Below are 22,655 nucleotides of genomic sequence, written 5' to 3'. Positions count from 1 at the left end.
TACTTGATTTCTTTGACCTTATTTTCTATAACATTAGGTCTAGGTTCCAAATTTAATTCAAGAGATCGTTCCATCTAAAAATGGCAATTACAGGAACTAAGTATGTGTTACTGAATGGATTAGAGTATGCTCATGACAGAACTACAGTTAGGAAAACACCAACATCAAGGAGAAATATGAATAATTTCACACTAAACTCCAAATAATAAAACCCCACAAAAATAGACAGTAAACGAACAGGTAAGAGTATATGGCCCGCCTGGCTTTCAAACAAACAAAAAACCCCAGTAACAACCCACCACCAAAGCATCAGTAAAAGTTACAATATGTTAAGAACAGAACAAAGTCGGATAGCAAAGAAATCGATTTAAAGAGTGGAAGTTGAAGAGTGGAAGCACACGGGAAGATTTTGAAGTAATGCACAATGCAGTATACCTTGATGCAGAGAGACCTCTATATAATACAGGCCACATCTATTGTCACCAGGATACCATAAATGACCTCCACCCTAGAGCTGGCACAGTACATTTCTAACAAAGTACCTACTTCCAGTTCCTGACACGAGGATGGCAGGCTTTTCCTCCCTAGCTGTCTCTCTCATTTCCTCACCCTCTTCTCGCCTGCCTGCAACTATTTCCTGCATCTTTCTGCTCAGGGATTTAGATCCTTTTGGTCACACAGCCCTACTTGCCTACTGCAGTAACAACACTCGAGTCTCTCCCTGGTGTGATTCAGCAAGCTGCTCTACAGCAGGATCTCCACCCCCCAGCCCATTCTTCCCACATACTGACAAACGAAACGAAAACCAATTCTCTTACTATCAGGGTCCACATGCGAATCGATCCCTATCTGTTACGTCTGGATCGCGGCAGCTGAATCGTCCCGTCCAGTGCAAGAACCTCCTCATTCAATAGCAGTTTCATCCTGAAGCACGGAACTACAGAACTACTACTCTCTCATCTTTCTACTCAACTATTAAATTCCCCGTGCCCAAGCAAAACCAAAACGTCCCCTTTTCTTCAAGCCTATCAGTTTGTCAAAGCGCTTCCCTAATCTTTTATCTTCACCGAGAAGATCCATTAATTTTTAACACCGTTAACACATGGCACTGAACAGAGTTGCTGGCTGAGGCAAACCATTTTGATTGCCGCTACTACTCGTCTCAACATGAAAGCACACACATAAAACACAACTGCTACGGTTCTGTGTCATGTTAACAACCTTGTTTCAGCTAAGAGCAGCACTAATACACCCCTGTTTTAAAGTTGAGCTATCTCGGATGGATTAAGTAAGAATCTATTCTTCCTTCTACCTGCTTGATTAAGTCTCCACTGGTGCAAATTGAAGAAGGATGGGCATTACTGGGTAATGATACGTGACATGAAAAAAGCCTACCTCAACTTTACTGAGTGGTCTTGACTCCAAGAGTCAGAAAATACCTTTTAAAACTTTCTAATTCTACACAGAGAACTGGGTAACGCACAGTAGTAGATGTGATTCTGCGTTGTGATTTTCGCATATTTTTTCTCAGAGGAGAAAACCACCACACGCTAAGCACAGTGTGACCACAACGATGGCAGCTACTGAGGTTATTTGTTGGTCGAATAAAGAAAAATCTCAACATTTTTTTCTCTCTTCTCTGTCATGACACTAAGAAGATTTCCATATGGGCTCTGATCTTCAAGACCTCATTTAGACACATCCATGTTAAGACAGCATATTCAGCAAGTACTTCAGGATTGGACACACAAATAACAATTGCCACAGATAATACATTATTGAAACACTGCTGTACCTCAGAAGACTGTCTGGGTTTCCAAATATATAACAATGCCAAGATCTTTTTTTCAGTACCATGTGACCCCGTTCACGGGCTTCAGGTGGAGTGTGATATTGAAAGGGGTGAAGAACTTGGCCCACAGTCTCCAAGTCATACTGGAATCTCCAAGGGACGTCTCGCCCACGAGTGAAACTGGAGAGCGTCCCTCAATGCCCTGCATTGCCGCTTACCTACATCCTGCTCCAGGTTGCAGACTGTGCAAAGCCCACGTGAGTGCCACACCAGGGACCTCCCCTGCTCAGCAGCAGCAGCAGCAGCAGCGCTGTGCTGCACAATTAGGTCAACCACAAGCGACAAAGGCTTTCTTGAGGGGGGGGACTGGGACTCTGTTTGCAGGAATGTTGCCCGTGATCACCAAGAGGGAAAGAGGAGAGTAGCTCATCAGTAAAGAATGTGAGCTTCTTGTTTAACACAAAAGAGATCTTGTTGCTTTAATCTCAATAGGCTGTAAGTAATTAGGAAAACACTGAGCTCCGAGTTTAGAGGAGTCATATCTGCACTCGTGCAGTTTGATATCGCATATATGTACACATTACTCATACAGAATGCCAATGATGGGGAGACAGATAAACCTCACCTGGTTTAAATGCTAATCAGCGCTTTCAGAAAAGAAGATTTAATTCAACAGGTGAAGACTACCATGGGTAAAATACTCGCTTTGATTACTGCTATGAAAATAACAACCACTGACTTTGAAGGAGATTAGAATCAGATCCAAGTGTTCAAAAGGCACATATCCTACCCAGACTTACAAAATCAGTCACCAAAGCCCAAGCCATCACTCCCTCTGAGTGCAACGGGCTCCGGGCGTAAGTCTTGTCAGACTGCAACTGTTCGCTAAGTGCTGTGACCTTCTGGTTTTACAGCACTGCTGGTGGTTTACTGTCACATTCAATAATGACAGAAACAGTATATCCAAAAGCATTTTTAAAGAGGAAACAGTTGATTTAACCCCTACATGGTGAATAATCTGAACTTCGTAATGGTTTTAGAGATGCAGAGTTCCTCTAATTCCTCTGAGTTCTTGCTAAGAGGTTGGTAATCATTTTCCAACGTCTTTCATCACTTGTTCCACTGCCAAAAAACTTTCTTTTCATGGACTAAAATTGCTTTGCTGTAGTTCAAATGGTCTATTACAATGAAGTTGTAAAAAATATTACAAACTTCATGATGTTAAAGAATATTAATTCTTATAATGATCCCCAAATTACAACATAATTATTTCACTGACAGTACTTAAAACTTAGCAACAGAAAGAAACACTGCTCTAATTATTTGTACCAGCATTGAAAAGTTACACCATCACAAAAGACCAGTCTTAAAAAAGTGCACATTTTTTCATACACTTGGAAGAAGTCTGGTGGAAGAAATGGGAAAAGCAAACATTTATTATGGCAATGATTAACAGTGATTATGAAAATGGACAACACAGGATTAGCTTAAGAGCTTTCACACAGGTACAATGTGTTCTGGTTACATTTCATTCATTTTGCTCATGGATCAAAAACTTGAATGTACAGATAGGTGTTAAAAACCATTCAGTGAGCAGTTAAAACACAAGACAGAATGGGCAAACTTCTATTTATTGCAGTTAAGACTGTTTTAATCCAATATGCTTCTTAGCGTATTTGAGCCTACATGCATACTTCCTTTTTTTTTTTAAATTAAAAGAAACAAAGAGAAAATAGATGACCACTGTTATACATTAACAATAGCATGGGAGGAGTGGGGGAACGGATCAAACTCTGAGGCACTCCTTCTCTCCCAATTCCTGTAACTGCCTTGCAGAAACTGAAGGTGAGGCCAGGAAATGCTGAGGTGAGGAACCATGCTCTGCAGCTCCAGCCCTCCTCCAAAACGAGGATGTAGAGCAGCTTAATGTTGGCTCAGCTCATTTAGGTCATAGAATCACAGAACAATTTAATCTGGAAAGAACCTCTGGAGGTCACCTAGTTCAACATCCTCCTCAAAGCAAGGCTAACTTCCAGCTTAGACAAGGTTGCTCAGAGCCTTGAGCAGCTGAGTTTTGAAAATCTCCAAGCATGGAGACTTCACAGCCTCTCTAGGAAATCATGAATCACTCCCTGGGCAATGTTTAATGCTTCTCCCCATGAAGAACATTTTTTTATGCCAAACTGAAATTTTTCTAGCTGCAACTTGTCACTGTTGCAGTCTTAGCCTCTTGCAGTGAATCTCAGGGAAGAGTCTGGCTCGCTCTTCCTTTTCCTTCAGACGCAAGACAGCATTCAAATTCTCCTTCCCCTTCCCTTCTGCAGGCTGAACAAGCCCTGTTGCCTCAGCACCTTCATGTACATCTTCGATGCCTTCTGCCAAACTCTGCTGCCCCTGCTCTGGTTTGTCACTAACGTGCTCCACAGAACTCAAAACTGAAGCCGCTTTTGGACAATGGACACAGATGTGGCTTCATGGCAGCCAAGTAAAGGGGAGTAATCATTTCCCTTGATCTGCTGGCTATGCTCTTGCTAGCGCAACCCAGTCTGTGGTTAGTGCTTCATCACCGTAAGGGCATGTTGCTGACTCACGCAGTCCTGCATGTGACTCCCAGTTCTCACATAATGAGATATTTTCAGTCTCCTTCCTAGTCTTATGCCCCACGCTCATGTTTTCCAACAGGTTCTTTAATTGCAGTCATTCTTACTGCACAAAAGCTGCAAACAGAAGTTAAATCCATTCCTTTACACGCTAGCCAATAACAAAAATTAGAGACTCACAAAGGACACGTCTCATCAGACGTATCATCAGAAAGGTACATATGCAGCACTATTAGATACGCCCTGTGAATCTTCAGCATTTCCACAGTCGATCCGAAGCTAATCACAGTTAACTTAGCTACCTAGACCTACCCTCCTACGGTTGAAAAATAAATGCAATGTGGACTGATTTAACCTGCCTTACCAATATGAGGTAGTTAAGCACTTCCCTTGAGGTTAAACCTGTCTGTTGTTAGTTGATATCGGAACACAAAGGTATTGTAACTTTTATAAAAGCTTTTTTGGCAATGGTGTTTCCTACAGCAAAGGCAATAAAAGATAGGATCAAGCCAGGGAGTGGGAAATGAAGAGTATCCCAGTCCCTCCGTTGTTTTTTCCATGTACAAGCGACTGTGAAGGTCTGTGCACTAATGTTTGATTCTCCTTTCAAACCTGTGTTGAAAATTATTGTGAAGTCTCTCTCTCGAAACAACACTAGGTAAGACTGTCTGCTGGCGCTTCAAAGACTCAGACGAAACTACCACTTCAAGTAAATGTCTGCTACCCTCTCCCATTTCAGACCTTTATTTTTACCACCTGCCAAACAAGCACACAAAGAAAAATTTCTGAACTAATGCCATACAGATTTTCAGACAGGGGAAAATTAACATATTGGACTTTATTACCCCCATTTCTTTCCCACAATCCTTTCTTCAATGACGGAAAAGCCTCTCTGATCTCTGCAAAGCCCATTTGACCCAGAATGCTGCTGCTATTGCTAAACTGCTTTTCACTCTCTCTTGAACCTACTAGTTCATTGCTTTTATAAAAGCCTCGTTTCGAGGCTCTGAGGAGTCCACACCATAGTCAGTAACCAGCCTTCCTTATCTGAAGGGATCAGATGTCACAAAAGCGACATGAAGAGCAAAATGCTCTTTGACAGGAAAAGAATCGTGTGTCGAAGTAGATCTTTCCTCGATTAACTGGAGACCATTGCCACTTGGCTTGCAGAAGGATAGATTTTAAAAAATGAGTCAGTAGTGTGAGTTGTTCATTTCCTTTTATACACAATGAAGTATGATGGGGAGACTTTCACAACAGTTCCTGGTGTTCACTATCTGAAGTTAAGAGCAAGCTAGAACGACTCACGAGGTGCTTTCCTGGCTCTAGGTGGTATTTTACTTAGGTGTGAGGAGAGGGGCAGTGTGCCTAATCCGTGCAGTTCAAAAAGACTATGAGCAAGCAATGTAGGTTAGAGGAGCAGGATAACATGGAAATACATTTAAGAGCATATAATAGATAGCTTCAGACTTGCACGTCATAAATCACCATGCGTAACACTGGTTATGCACTGTGATCATGGGGCTCTTTGGAGGCCTTTGCAGGAAAGGAAAATCTAGATCTAAAACCAGAGACTGCCCAATATAATGAGCCTGGTGAAGAAATAAACCACTCTCCACATTTTGCTGGGAATTATTAGTCTGAAGTGATAGATTTTGGCAATCCGCATCCTTTACAGAGGTGGTCGGCTTTCATTCAAGCACACTGCAGAATCTAAACAAATGGACTGTACGGGTGATTTTCATGAGCCACCTTAGAGAACACACTCTATGAAATTGCCTGAAAAGTGTATGAGGTGTAACGATTAAAACCAGAAATGATTAGTGCACTTATGCAATAACACAATGTTTTATTAGGTGATTTTTAAGACCACAGAAAAAAGGCCATTTGCTCAACTTTTCTTTTTAAATTTCACCATCTTTCCCCCTCGTGCACTGTTTTACCAATTCATTCTCTTCTTTAGTTAGCCTGTTAAAAATTCCGTAAAATCTCTACTACAGTTTGTATTTCTAGCATAATCCAGAGGAGAAAAACATAAAACACTTTTGCATTGTAATTATACTTTCCTTCCCCAGAGACTAGCTGCCAGCAAACTCGGCAAAGAAGAGACAAAAAAACCCAACCCTAAACCAAATACACATACACATACATACACACACACTTGTGGGATTTAAGAGCTCTTTCCGTTGTACAAAGACACCATTCCATTCCCAGTTGTGTACATATTTCTGACTAAAAGTGATTTAAAAGTTAGGAAGCGTGGAAAAGAATCAGGTCAATCTGTAATAAGCTATCTATTACTGAAGCCATTAGGTATTACACAGATAAAAATATTTTGAACAGTTGCTTTCTGTTTATGGGGACAAAGTATACTTGCCTTGGGCATATAAGCACTTCTATTGAGAACTGCTGCACAAATGAGAAAAAATACTTTCAGTACCTTCCTAATAATGCAGACTTACTAGGCAGTAATGGCAACAAATACTGGTTTTGCTTAATACCAAAAGCTAAGAGTGAACTCCAGGCTGGAGTGGTGGTTAACAAAATGGGATTTCATCACTCCTGTGGATTTTTTTTTCTTACCCATCCTCAGAGCACCTCGGTCCATTCAGATCTGTGATTTCGCCCTTCAGTTCCCCCATCAGTGCATCCATCACTTTCCCTTACATCACCTTCTGTCTTTGTATAGGATAGTATCTATAGTATCATCTGAAGTCAGACAGAGCCCTGAGAAAATTAAATGTTTCATGCACAAACCACCTGTCTAACTTACAATTAGGACAGCACAAAATAACTCCATTTATTGGCCAAAACATGCTTCAGCCAAACCACCAATAACGTAAATACCTTCACAGAAGATTTTCAGCAGCTAGCTCCAAATATAGATACAAAAACATTTTCATACACCTCTGCGCTATAAAGACACAGAACTCTACTCTGACCTCTTTTGATGTACAAGAGGACCTCCTGATCAATGGAATACCTGCTTCCCTCTCCAAAGTTCAAACAACAACAGGCTTGTCAATATACTTTGGCTGGTGGTTTACGTTGGCGATTATATTTCTAGAAATATTTTAACCTAGAAAAGCATGCTTCTTTTCTGAGTTTAGTTACTATGCATTTTACTGCACATTCACACTCGATTACTCTGCTATCGTATTTCTCATCGCTGTTAAGACGTCCAATGATGTCAATAGAAGTATCTACCTGGAGAGACACTGCTTGGATTACCTAGACGCTTCTCATCACTAAAACATTTTGTCTTCTGAAACTGCCCAGTGAAGAAAGAACTATTCCTGCAGAGAACAAAACCAAGGACCAGATACACTAAGTATCTCCCTGAAGATCTTGTGCGATACCCTCCACAGGGGCATTGTACCATTTGCAAAGGACATTTCCTAGGCACTCTGAAAACCAGACTCCTGTGCTGGGATGAGGGCAAATTGAGGCCAGTGAGGCCAGGACAGTGCATGCCGAGCACACTCACCACCCAAAACATTGCCAGCCACCCTGGGGCTACGCTAGCAGCGAAGAGCCACAGACACGCTGCAGAAGCCCATAAAGGCAATTGGTTGCATGGAAGGATGGCAACAGACAGACTTCTCTTCCAGTAACGCACACATAGCCAGGAAATCACTGCATGGGGCAAGAATCAAATGCAGGGTATCATGAACTCGACTTCAGGCTCTAGCCATGAGGTTATCTTTTTCAGGAGTGCACACTGAAGCTCTCCCTGGGAGCCTAGTAGGGAGAGGAATATTGGACAGGTGGAGAACAAAGTGCTCACAGAAGAGCTCTGCTGTCATGCCACCACTCCTCTTTGACAGTAGATGGACTAGATCAGATTATTTCAGACATAAGCAGAGACGGGAATACTTAAGCCAGAGATGAATTTGGCCTGCTCTTTCATAGTCCTCTTGTGAAGTCAATTATCTCATCAATCGTGCTTTGCCCTGGGGCTCTCCTTCCCTATTAACTTGAAATACCAGGAGGAAGAAATGCAAACAGGCAAGAGTGGTAACTGGATGTTATGCTCTGTACCGATTTGTGGATAGTAAAATGTTAATGGCAGTGTCATCTCTGGTGCTACGGTGAACAGTAGCCTGATGCAAGAAATGGGTCATCATCTGAACACCCACTTGGAATAAATTTTCCCCTTTCATATTTTGCGCTGTTAGTATCGGATCCTGCTTCCACTTCAGCAGTTGTGTTTTGCCACTGACTTCAACGGGAGCAGGATCGGACGGCTCACTGATTAAAATGCAAAGCTGCAGATATCTCCTGCATGGGATGAATCCCCACAGGGAAAATTTGTCTGCATTTTTATTCATGTGAAGCATTTTACGGCTTTCATTTACAAAGTTCATTCAATAATAACGTGCATGCTGTATAATGGGGTACCTGATTAAGCATGCTTAAGTGCTTTGCTGGAGCAGGGCCATTTCTAGAATTTGAAGGTTCACTATGATCATACCCTCAAAACAGACAAACTAGTTTGGGGAATATTTCACCTGAGTTAATGTGCTTAATTAGGATCAGCATAAAAGGTCATTTTTCCTATGGAAAATTTGGAAATGTCTTTGAGTTTCTTTCTTTCTAGCCTCAGTTCCTACAGAAATTAGGTTGAGAAGGTCACACTGTTGTAGGTTTATAAGTCTGTCTATGAAACCCTCCAGTAACTTTTAAACTGGCTGCCAACTTCTCCTGAATTAGTCAGGAAGGATAACATTCTAAAGTTCAGTTCCAAAAGTTTCCTAAGAAGGTAGAAGGACAGAGCAAGGAGACTTTCTTCATATACGTGCTGACATAAAAGCTCATTCTCTATTATCTACCAGGGATACCTGAGGGAAGGATGCTATGAACAAAGCTTCAGCCCAGAGTGTGCTGGGGTTTAGATACCAGAGAACTGAGTCATTAATACAGAAGTCCAAAAGAAATGTTTAAGGAATTACTTGATGGGGTCTGAGGGAGGAGAAGACAACAAAGAAGAAAAAAAAAAAGGAAAAATTCCCAAATCCTAACGTCCATTTTGGTTTTGAAAAGCAAGAATATGAAGCTTCTGGGATTATCTCCTCCACCTATTTTTTCCCTTTTTTATCCATTATTATCTCTTTATTATCCCCTTTCTTTCCCCTTCTTATCCCTAACTAAAAAAGGACATAAAAAAAAAAAAAGCACCTACTCTTTTAAACGCCAAAGAAATTAATTTTTAAATTTTTTTTTCCTAAAAACAGGACACACAGATTGTGTTCAGAAAATTTTTTAGCAGGTGTGAGTGGTGACTGTTCCACTTTGTACAGTACAGTTTGTAGAGTAAAGCTCAAACATTATCTTCCTTCTCCTGATTGCTCATAATTTCAGCATGAGATTATAAGACTCTCCTCTCACTTCAGAGCGGCCCCTATCAGACCAGCACAGAATCAAGCTGGTGGTTTGTTATTACTCGTCACATTACAGCACGTAAGTTTAAAGACTTCTGTCTCCATTGCTTTCAGTCTGCTCATTTTCTCTGAGGCACTAATTTAACTCCATGGAAAAACCGCAAGGAGTTTCCCTGTGCAAGGATTTTTTTGTGTAAAAAAAATGCAATCGATACATTGCCAAAGCCTTGTATTATGAACAGTGGCATGTATTTAATGTACCCTGAAAGTGAAGAAAAGCCTTTTTAGTACAATCTGTGTCCTTTGTAAGAGCAGACTGAAGACAAATGATTTTATTTGAGGAACATCTGAATCCCATTGATTAGCTTGATGAATACGGAACAGGAAAGCTGCCAGGTACAGAGGAAGCTGGGCATGTCCACAAGGGAGTGGAGCAAACAAGCAAATTACAGTATATGTATGCTTTTTTTTTTCCCCCCCAACAAATGTTTTCACTTGGAAAACTTGGACACTCAAACCTCTAAGTTTCTTTAACTGACTGGTCAGTTAATCAGCATATTGTTCTCATTTTCTGAAGGCTAGCAGAGAAGGGTTTTAAAAGTAAAAAAAATACATTTTTAAATTATAAATAATCAATAAAATGTTCACATACACTGTGTTTAATTGAAATAAGATTTCTTCTGGGGGAAAAAAAAAAATCTTTCCTCATTTTGGGGAGAAAGCAGGGTAAGTTTTACCTGGTAAAAAAGAATCCTGTCACTCCTGAGCATTGATTTAACATGTCCAAGAGACTGGTAGTACCCAAAAAACCTTAGCAGTCCACTGTGAGGCTTTCTGTACAGAAAGTCAGGTATAAGAGTCTGTTTAGCTTCCAAAACGCTCTGTCTCTTACGAGTAAAAGTCAAGTAAAGAAAGTTCTTATCTTGAACTTAAAGCCAGTAGATTAGTTCTTCTTACAGTCTTTATAATTCTTCATAATTCTTATAATTTAAGAATTATAAGAATTCTTAAATTCTTACATTCAAGTCTTTATTGTTACACCTATAGACACACCTTATAAATAGAGCTGGTTGCATGTTTTCACTTAGTTAAGAAAAAAATGTTGAAAATATTTCTCCGTTAATTTTCATGTTTTTACAAGCTGAAAAAATATTTTCCCCTTTAGTTTTTAATTTCTTGTGAAGTGAAAAAATTGAGGAAAGAAACAACCATGGGAGAGAAAAGAAGAAAAATGCTAACCTACATGCTTTAAAAATCAGATATCAATAATAATTTTCATTAGATGCTTGAAGTGAAAAAATTAGTTGTTTTGTTTGTTTGCTCTAACAGGTAAATAGATACTCCCCTACCAGTCCTTCACTGCTTATGGGAGGTTACCATATATTTAGCAACTTTACTTTCACCTTTAATCACAATAGTCTTAAAAGAAAAAAAAATATTTGTCAGTCATAGTCCTCCTTTCTCATTCTTTCCTCCGTCTTCTTTTGTTGTCTTTGTCTTTGTCCTCCATTACACCCCACCTTTGCTTATGGTACAGTAGGTTGGAAAGTAATTCTTTTATCCATGCCAGGAACCAATTATGGAATCCACAAAAGGAGCTGACAAAAGAGACTCCGTCTCTGCTCTCAGCCTTTTGCTCCCTCAGGCCCTAAAACTCAGAAGTGAATGTGCATGGCCAGAATTCTCAATTTCTTAGAAGAAAGCAGGCAGGCATTTTAGTCAGTGTTTACTGACTTAGAAGTGGTAATAGGAAAAGCTGAGTATGAGCATCTCTAAGGATGGAACAAGCACTTTGGTATGGGTATTATCACTTACCTGGGACAGAGAATACAAAAATTTTCAACAGTTTGCTTTCTGTAGCTCTCTGTGCATTGCCTGCATTTGAATTAGTAGAATCTTGCACTACAAATTTCAATGCCATTTCAAATACCAACCTTCCAGTTTGATTTGGCCCTACTTGTATGGGTGTGCCAATTTCTTCATATTCCACTGTTCAAGTACAACAGAGTACATTTAAGATGCCACTCAGTTATTAAAGGTATGGCTGACAGAGTTAAACTGCTCTTATTTTGACTAAGGAAGAGGAAAACAGGGAATTTGGTTTCACTTAGAATAAACATTCACAGTTTATCTACAGACCACTTGGATTGCCGAGCTGGGCTGCAAGGGAATTAGAAGAGAAATGTCTTTATATTTAGTCAGTATGGGAAATGTGAAGCTCAAGTTTATTCCACACTCTATGAAATAAGTAAATAACAGTTAAAAACCTAAATATCAGGAAATGAGTCTAGAAAAACTATTTGATTCACTGACTCCAGTCCCATACTTAATATAACCAGAAAATATTTTGTTATATTCAAAGGAATTGTGGTCCCTTACAGTAGGACTGACTTTTTGCTCAAAGTCTGCAAAATCACAGGTATTATTTCCAATACTGTGGCAAGCAGCACAGTGAACATGTAAGGGAATACAAAATACCTCCTTTCCAACTGGTGTTACCTTTACCCAGGACTAAGTCGTCTTCTTCAGAACTTTCTCAAGGCATGAGAAAATGAAGCAGATCTGGTGACCCAAATTTACAATTTTCTTATCAGAACTGAACAGGGAAAAAAAAAATCTTTCATGTTCAAGGAACATTCAAGGGATATAAAGGACTCAGTAGTTGATACCTATTCAGTATGTTATCAACTTCTAAAGTAGTTCATTCTTGCTACTGGGCTTGATCCTTTCAACAGTAATTTACCACTTGAAGTCAAAGCATCAAAGAAGAATATGCAATAAACAAGGAATAAAGCAGCTGATCCTTGCTTGCAAGATCACCTTCGCCCTTCTCCACCTCAGCAAAAATCAGCGGAGTTTATTACACGTAAGCTCTTCTGGATAAGCAAAGAATTAATTTTTGTTCTGTCAACTTTTTATGAATTTTAACAGTGGACTTCTCTAGCCATACAGGTGCTACACAGAAGCCTATCTGCACAATATACATGAGATATCTGAATAAGAAGTGTGTAAACAGTGACAGCAAGTTTGTCTCACTGTCCTTGAGGGGGGAGATCATAGTTTTCCAATGACATAAGAACACAACATGGCTGTAATTTTGAAGGGATGGAATAAGTTACATTCTGTCTTCTAAGATAACATGTATTTTAGTATGGAAAGTTAAATGGTGCCTACTGCATGTACTAAATATATATTGAGAGTCATGGTAGTGACTGGAAGCCAAGTTCAGAAGACAGAACTGCTGTCTTATACACACACGCACGGCCCAACGTTCACAAAGAGGCACTTTTATACTGGGATGGAACAATAAAGAGGGCTTAAAGTCGCTGTAAACATAAATGATGAGTGTATGAGAATCATGACCACAGAGTTTACTTTACAAACGCACAATACAGGGACAGATGATGGGTGTATGATAGACTGCATGGCCATATGTTTAATAAATAAATGCATCATAGGCCTTTGCAATTCATCATACGATTTGGACTGGATGATTTCTCTACCAATCACTCTCCCTTGGCACTTACTTGAGCACTCTAGATGCCACGGACAGCTTTAAATAGGTCCAGTTAAAAATGAACAAAAAGAGAAATATTTCCTTTTTCCATTCATATATTTAGAATATTCTCTCCATATTTTACCTGCCCAGAATAAGCTTCAGTTCTGGACCAGTAGCACATTTTCTAAAGATAAAAATGGAATGAGTTCAAAGTTTAGTATGCTACAGCCCTGTCACTGGAAAAGAAAAAAATGCAGCTGCTCAGTGAGAAAGAAAACATTCATTTCAATCCTTCAAAGATTTCAATCCTAAGGAAAAAAAAGAAAGCATTACATGTAGAAAAGACATTTAAGGACGTTTGGAGAGTCTCTGAATCCTAGATTTTAGTCTCTGAACGACTGAATTGCTGGTAACAAAGTCATTTGTCTGTGAAAGAGAATGGATACTAAAACAATCTCCTCATGCTTTTAAAATGCTAAAACTCAAGCTGATAAACCTTTCTAGCAGAACACATCTTTCTATATTGGCACTAAACCTGACCTACTCCTATGCACTTGTTCTCAAGCACATACACCAGCTATATGCACTAATTTCCACACCTTGAACACAGCTGCCATAAATATACAGGCAATATCTATGCAATATAATAGCCAAACCAACATGCTACATTCCTTTGCAAGAATGCCTAGGGTAAAAATTTGAGGTTACATCTGGAAGATGCCATCACAGTGGCATCACCTGCAAATACGGTTTTGTCTTCATTTTCCTATTTGTGATGAAACTGATTAAAAAAAATCTATAAAAAAAAAAATTTATTTTTCTTTTTAGTTGCTGAACAAAACATCTCGGTAAACAAGGTTTAATTTTATGGCATTCTTAAAGAACTGAAAATCTTTGTATAAATGTGGTACCTACTAGCTTAAAATTCATCTTTAGCATTATTCTTACTTGCTACCTACTGCAGATATGTGACAACATCGGCTCCCTCTGGTGGCCAACATAAAAAAAGTTTTATATGGCCATTCAGTAAAATCTGTGCACCAGGAAGCTTAATCTGTTTCTAATTCACTGGATTTCGTAGGGGTTGAGCGCATTCGTCATGTATCAGAACGCGTTTAATCATAAACTATACATCTGTCCTTATTTCCTACGAGCACTAAATGTCACTGACACTGGAGCTGTAATACTGGAATTTCTTTTAATTTATAAGCTATCTACGCATTTACTTGTCCTCCTGAAAGGGCTCAATAGTATTTTCCAATTTTGGGGTTTTTTTTTGTTTATTTGTTTTTCACGCCACATATCTTACCATGAAGGACAGTATTTGAGCGATGCTGTTTGGTAGTGCAGAAAAAATCCTGAATATATTAAATGTGTTTCTTACTAACTCTGGTAAGAGTATTTTGGTGAAAAATTGTAGTATAGTAGTAAATTTGTTACCAACTTCTCCATGTCAATGCCATTACACTTCTAACATCTCCATGATTAAAATAAAAGGAGTAAAACCAAGCCAACATCCTTTCGTACCACTGCTAACCTAAGACTCCATCAAACTGACCCAAACTGACGTTTCTTCCTCTCATTGAAAATGACAGAAAAACTCTCATTCTCTTCCAGAAGCCGAATCGAGGTGACGTTAGAAATCCTGGGTCGAAGCCTGAAACAAGCAGGGATTCCCCAGCTGCACCTTGGCGCTGAGCTGGTATTCGTGAACCAAACTTCCGGCAAGTTCACGTTCCCATAATCACACTTTGCTTATTACCCCCTTGCACACACAAAATTAATGAATTACCAGTTGTGAAACAGAGTATCTATGCAATTCCACTGAATAGATCTGGATTTAATGAATGTCACTGAAAGTTCTTTCCCACACTGTGTATAGTAATGGGAGGTTTTAAACATGCTAATGTTACAGTATAATTTCTTATAATTAAGATGATTTCTTGTGAAGATGCAGCAATTCTTCTTTTTTTTAAAGTTCTGTTTAATAGTATATATGTACCTGGCACTTACGAAATTGTAAGAAACAAAGGATATGAGCTAGCATAAGCAAGGAATTTTTTTTAAAATTCAGAAAGGCAGAGCTGGCTAGCTTAAACCGGTCATTAAAATATTTTACATAGGAATTTCACAGAAAATGTTAATTCCCACAAACATATTTTTAGAGGCAAATTTTGCATTTTAATTAAAAAAAAAGTAAATTAAGGATGAGTAATGAACTTCCTGAGTTTTCAGCTAGAGCTTTTAGAAGTTTGAGCAGACCACCTGAAAAGAGACAGCTTTTAACAGCAAACTTGTCAGCTATGTGGAGAGGGGTCATAGCTGTATTCCTTTAAAGCAAGGAAACTTTCATTGAAAATGTGATTTTGTTGAAAACTCGAGCCTCTTTAAGCTAAACTGGTGTCAATGCAAAGAACTGCTTTTACAATACACTGTACTTCTACATAGTACTCAATATAAAAAGCTTTGTTTCACCACTTAATTATTCCATTTTTATACTAGTCTGAACTCCATGGGGCATGTAGCTCTGTGGAGTTACAAATAGGATGTAAATAGAGTAATGAGAATGGGTAAATTAGGTTCTTAATCTTCACATTGTGAACACTTACTAGTTTTTTTTTTAAGAGAAGACTTACAATTAAACCATTGTCCTGTCTTAAGAAGCTATTACAAAGTACCTGGCAGTGCAGAGAGTTCAATTCTACTCAACTTTTATTAGAAGACCCTTAGGGTATTAAGTATACTTTCTGAAGCATCACTTAAAACTTATTAACTACATGTCATATTTGTATTAAAAACCGTCAAAACCCATTCTAGTCATGTTTCACATTATCTGCAGGAATGCTTTGCTTTCTTATTCTCCATTTTGCCTACCTGGAAAAGATTCAAGATGAACATGATTATTTGCTTGAGGGTAAAACAATAATTTTTCATCATTTAAATTAGAGTTATGTATTGCAACTCACTCATTTAAATAACATAAGTGTCTTAAATCATAGTACATGTGAGGTCAGAATAGTTCTGGGTGTGTGCACCATTGCAACTCATAAAACCTATGTTTATAGTTCAGAATGATTAAAAATACATGCCTTATGGGCCGTTCACATGAAGAACTTTCTTCAGCGCAAAGAAGTTTTTGGTAAGTACAATCCTATAGCTGATACTTTAATTATAACTCACTGACTATTCCTAGTACAACTGTAAAAAGGAGACTTGTGGAGCGAGATCTATCTTGAGCAAACAGTGTTTGCATCTTTTGTTACAGAAATAGAACACACACCTTGATTTGCACAGGATGTCTCCAGCATCAAGATAAAATTACTCATACTAAGCATCAGGATGAAAGCAGACGTAAAGCCTATGAATTAGTGCATTTGGTACTGGTTCTTAGTATTCCTTTTAGGGCCCTTATAGATCCAACAGATCTTTCCTTTTTTCTCGGCAGCTTGATTGATAGCCAAGATATAGAAAGAATCTTGCACTTCAACTTGACGAGGCCATGCCCAGTTCTAGTTTCGTTCCAAAGGAACAAAACATATGCAATGAAGGAAAAATAGAATACATTAGAGAATGTAAAATGTTATACCTAGGCTAACAGAAAAAATTGAAAAATGTTTTTAGGAAGTTTTCATTAAATCTTTACAGTACTGAAAGTAAGACACCTTGTCCCAAAAACACACTCTCTGAAACACCAAATCAAATTAAACCATGGCTCAAAATAAAGAGAATCTTTTGAAAAAGAACAGACAAATGAACGGATAATCTTTCTGAGGCTGATATATAGGTTTATATAACACAGCATTCAGTTCTGGAGCGTACATCTCACAAATGAGTATGAACCACAGCCAGAAATAATCAATAGTAATTAAAAGAGAATGTGCAAGTTCAAAAAGAAAGGAAGCCAAAATCTCAGTCAGGAAAAAAAGGTTCTTTTCCAGCAGGGGAGGAAGGAAGGCAACAGAAGAATCAGGGTAGCAGAGGCAACAGGAGGTTCAGAGGTATGAAGGTCATAGGAAGAGGCAAGGTCTGTCAGACGCGCTTGGTATATGAAGGGAATGATGCACAACAGTAAACTGTTGGGGGAAAAGAGTAAAAGGATAAAATTATAAATATTGTGTAGGTCAGACAGCAGAATGGCTAGCATGCTCAGTAACACTGAAGAATCAGACACCCAAAGGAGATGCAGCTGCATGGGGACATGTATTAAAATTCGGAATCCCACAGATGCTCTGAGATGCCCACTCCTTCATCCCTTTCAAACTTTCTGGTTAAGTGTTGATTGACTATTTTGATCTATAGTTAAAACCAAAGACACTTTCAAATCATGATTTCACTTCTGTAATGACAGAACACTTTCCGAAATTTAAAAAAATAATCAGTTGTCAAGCCCTTACCCAGTCCGAACCCCGAGTTCACTAGTACTTTATCCAGTGTCAGAGTGAAGAATTTAACTTCAGGATCTCACTCTACAACAAGGTGAATTGTTTATTCTTTTTCAAACAGCTTTTAATTTCTTACTGCATTTCTTAATGCTAGTTCATAACAAGCCAAATAAAAGGGCTAATCATGGAGGTTCACAGAAATATTGCATTTATTCTAATGAGCTAGTTGAAAACATTTCAAGGCAGCATGTTTTAGTTGCCCAACTAGGTGCAGCAATGTTGCAGTATGTGCATTCTTTACCTTAGGTAAGTAGCACAGAGCTTACTATTGACTCATTTATCGGAAACTTCACAAGCTATGTGACATAACCAAACGCCATGCAACAGAGGTGACAATCTCCATTTCTGCATTCCCAAAGCACAGTCAGTCTTAGAATCACAGGCCATGAACAATCTGATTAGTAAGATAAGGAAGGAGAAAGGATCCCATAAACATACCATTTTAGATATGCACACAACACGCAGCTAAGGGTCTACCAGACCAAAAGTGAAGAGGAAAGGTCATGTAATGAGAATAAAAAGATTAAAGAGCAAAAACTGTGAGGAACAATTGTACCCTTGTTTGTGGAACAGATTCTTACCATTAGAGTCAGAAAAGCCCAAGTATCTTACCAAAGGGCCTATTCATGAATGACTTACACTCCACATAAGTTTGGAAAACTCCGTGAAGAGCAATTACCGCCATCCTCTATGAGATGAAAATTCCTCAACGTGGGTTTCCCAGAGCACAATGGGGCAACTGTGTGTTTGTTTAGAAGGAATGAGGGGTGAGGCACGGTGCCCCACAGACAGTGGCAGATCATAAGGAACAAGAATTTAAACTCCACACGATCACAGAATTTTAATTTCTGAATAGGAATCTCGTCTTGTGAAAGACAAACTGCTGCTGACAGTCACCACAGTCCTCATCAAAGAAAGCTGTTTTGAGAGTGATTTCAGAACAAATATGCCTTTCATCAATAGCTGGCATCAGTACCTTATCCTCCTTCCCACCTTGTTCTATGAGAAAACACATTTACTGAGGTCAGAGTTAGGAAGATTGAAAATTTTGTTCTTTGAATCTACTGCCAAAGTCCTATTTGCACTGCTTGAGGCATTCTCAGGCAATAAAAAACATCATTGCAAAACTCTGTTCTTATACCGCTCGATCGCTACAGTATCTAAGCACCTTTCAGAATGCCATTAGGCAGTGTAATTAGCATCTGCCATACGCGCTGCTTTCTCTCATGGGTTCATCTCTACACATTTGTCTTGTGTAAATCTATACACGTATCTTTATCTAGGTAGAGCACAGCATAATTATAAAGCTAAACTTGTCCCTCTCCAACACTGATGCGTTAAGTCTAAAATAAGTACCCACCAAGCACTATTCTTCTGCTCTCAGTAAACTGAGGATAATAAAAGCTCATGTTATGTTTCCATATACAAGCTTAATCAAATCTTTTTGGCTGGGATATTGTGTTTGTTTAAGAGCAAATGATCAGGCTGATAAAATCAGAGCTGCATTGATTAAAGGGTATTTGATCACCAAGTTAGATCAGGAAAGCATTGCAAAATAACAGTGGTAGAAACTCAAATGAAGCAGAAATCCTAATGCAAAGAAGGCCACAACGGATTTTTAATAAAGAAAACATTATAAGCAAGCTGATGGTATCTAGCAAAAAAAAGATTTTAAGTATGATATGATTTTTGTGCATATGCTGGTAAAAATGAATTAGGGTTAATCCTCAATAAGATTAAGGTTTTCTCTTAGTATGAATCTCCTTAATTTCCTTCTCTCCCTCCACAATAAAACTTGTCAATCTGTATTTCCTCAGCACAGATTTTTAAAGTAATGCTTTAGATTTAGCTGGTATCCACTGCAAACACACCAACAGTAATGTATCAGAGCAACTGCTACCTGCAGAATAATTTTGGTAAAGAAAATGTCCTGGAAAAAGATTTTTTGTTACATTAGCAGCTAATGGAGACATTTGTCTATCCCATGGTTTGAAGACACCGTCCTTAACCTCCAAAGGAAGTGTGTCCATGAGATGCCATAACGTGCAGAGCTTTGCTGCCTTTACAGTATCTATATGGGTGTGCAGGGCAAGCCCACAGGGAACATAATACATGATCAAAGACTTGGATTGTGTACAAAGATTTAAAGACAGTCAACGGATAAGCACGAAAAAGTAGCATGAAAACATGCTTTTCACAAATACACAAGGATGTGGAAAATACCGTATTTCTTTGTCTGATAACTGTTATGCCCCAAGGGGACGAGCACACAAAGGATTATCCAGAGATGGCAAGGAAGATCATAGAATCACAGAGTAGTTTGGGTTGGAAGGGACCTTTAAAGGTCATCTAGTCCAATCCCCCTGTCGTGGGCAGGGACATCTTCAACTACCTCAGGTTGCTCAGAGCCCTGTCCAACCTGACCTTGAATGCTTCCAGGAATGGGGCATCTACCACCTCTCTAGGCAACCTGTGCCAGTGTTTCACCACCTTAAGCATAAAAAAGTTCTTCCTTATATCTAGTCTAAAACTACCCTCTTTTAGTTTAAAACCATTCCCCCTTTCCTGTCACAACAGGCCCTGCCAAGAAGTCTGTCCCCATCTTTCTTATAAGCCCCCTTTAAGTACTGAAAGGCTGCAATAAGGTCTCCCAGAAGCCTTCTCTTCTCCAGGCTGAACAACCCCAACTCTCTCAGCATTTCCTCAAAGGAGAGGCGTTCCACCCCCCTGATCATCCCCCAGCCCTCCTCTGGACCCGCTCCAACAGGTCTATGCCTTTCTTGTGCTGAGGGCCCCAGAGCTGGACGCAATACTCCAGGTGGGGTCTCACCAGGGCGAAGTAGAGGGGCAGAATCCCCTCCCTCGACCTGCTGGCCACGCTGCTTTTGATGCAGCCCAGGATACAGTTGGCCTTCTGGGCTGGGAGCGCACATTGCCAGCTCACGTCCAGCTTTTCATCCACCAGTACCCCAAAGTCTTTCTTGGCAGGGCTGCTCTCAATCCCTTCCTCCCCCAGCCTGTGCTGATACTGGGGGCTGCCCTGACCCAGGTGCAGGACCTTGCACTTGGCCTTGTTGAACCTCATGAGGTTCACACGGGCCCACGTCTCAAGCTTGTCCAGGTCCCTCTGGATGGCATCCCGTCCTTCAGGCGTGTCAACTGCACCACTCAGCTTGGTGTCATCTGCAAACTTGCTGAGGGTGCACTCAATCCCACTGCCTATGTCATTGATGAAGATATGAAACAGTACCCGTCCCAATATAGATTCCTGAGAGACACCACTCAACAACGACCTCCATCTGGACATTGAGCCGTTGATCATTACCCTCTGGGTGCACCCATCCAACCAATTCCTCACCCGCCAGACAGTCCACCCATCAAACCCATCTCTCTCCAGTTTAGAGAGAAGGATGTTGTGGGGGACCGTGTCTAAGGCCTTACAGAGGTCCAGACAGACGACATCGGTAGCCCTTCCCATGTCCACTGATGTAGTCACTCCATCATAGAAGGCCACTAGGTTGGTCAGGCAGGACTTGCCTGATGTACCCATCAGGACAGGAAGGCCTTTAACAATATACAGCTCCTGTAAATGGTTTAATTTTCCTAAGGGAGATACCCTGGAGTTTTCAATCTAGACTGATAGACCTACTGATTCTCAAAGGAATTCGTCTCTGGAGAGACAGAAGAAAGTTAGTACAGAAAAACAAACATGAAGTATTAATACAAGACAACAGATTTTTGCTTCCAGCTGCACAAAGTCACATGGTTTGATGGTTGTTTTTAAATGCTTCCATACAATGGCCAGGTATCATCCGCAAAACTGTCTCCAAACAAACGCTTTGTTTACTTTATATTAATTAGTTACACTGCATTGGGCATTTTAAAAGACAACAGGCTGGAAAAAAGGGAAAAAACAGACATGTCTGTCTACAGAGCAGAGAGGAAAGTCTGGAAAAGCTACCCCTGAGAGTAACCATCAAAAGAGAGGAAATGCAAACACATAGATTTTCAAACATACGTTTAGGTACCAGCTCTGTTGGTGCTGTAACATCTGCTTCTCTGTAACAGACTGTTGCATCCACAATGTCTCTGTCAGGAGGAGGGTAAGGTGGGGGTGGGGGTATCACTAACTGGGGTGGACCACGAGTGGTGCCTCTAGGAGGCTTTTGTGGCACCTGCCGTCCATCACCTACAGGGGGATCAATTGACTAGTTACTTCATTGTCAAGATAATGATCGCTCCGTTTATTGTTATTTTTTAAACACACATTGATTTTCCCTTACCCACATCCAAAGTCTCTCTGGATCTAATTCTGCTCTTAGAATCATAGAACCATAGAATCATTAAGGTTGGAAAAGACCTCTAAGATCATCAAGTCCAACCGTCAAGCCAGCACTACCATACCCACTACACCATGTCCCTAAGCGCCTCATCTACATGTCTTTTAAATACTTCCAGGGATGGTGACTCAACCACTTCCCTGGGCAGCCTCTTCCAAGGCCTGACCACTCTTACAGTGAAGAAATTTTTCCTAATGTCCTGCCTAAACCTCCCTTAGCGCAACTTGAGGCACAACTTGAGGCCGTTTCCTCTCGTTCCTCTTATTTACCCCCAAATAATTAAGGGAAAAGGAAAAGCTAGATCTCTCTTAAACCAACAGTAATGGGACCAGATTTGGCCCAGCACATACGTGTACATTACAGCTAACAATTAAAATCACTGGTTTTGGCAGACATAAGGAAGGAGAAAAAAGTTTAATTAAAAAAAAATTGAAAAAAGCTATGTAAGGAAATGTGAAAAATGTGTTTTATTTTTATCTTCTTAAGTGCCAAACTGCCTAAATTTGTTGACCTCTAGGATACTTCACATGACTATTTTCCTGACTCTTTAAGAGGAAAATGCCTCAGGACTGTATTTTGAAGTAGGTATCTTGACAGGTTT

At 39.7% G+C, this 22,655-nt stretch overlaps 1 protein-coding gene across 1 annotated transcript in view; it reads right to left on the bottom strand.

The window, feature by feature from the left end:
• Positions 1 to 22,655, bottom strand: part of COBL (cordon-bleu WH2 repeat protein) — a 167,126-nt gene that overhangs the window by 28,144 nt on the left and 116,327 nt on the right. Inside the window, exon 11 of the mRNA XM_075142377.1 lies at positions 21,733 to 21,903. Within this exon, the coding sequence (XP_074998478.1) occupies positions 21,733 to 21,903 (171 nt within the window). The remainder of the gene's footprint in view (positions 1 to 21,732; positions 21,904 to 22,655) is intronic.

The sequence above is a fragment of the Calonectris borealis genome, chromosome 2 (genome assembly GCF_964195595.1).
Source record: "Calonectris borealis chromosome 2, bCalBor7.hap1.2, whole genome shotgun sequence".
In the NCBI taxonomy this organism is placed as follows: Eukaryota; Metazoa; Chordata; class Aves; order Procellariiformes; family Procellariidae; genus Calonectris; species Calonectris borealis.
This window is presented reverse-complemented; position numbering and strand designations above follow the sequence as displayed.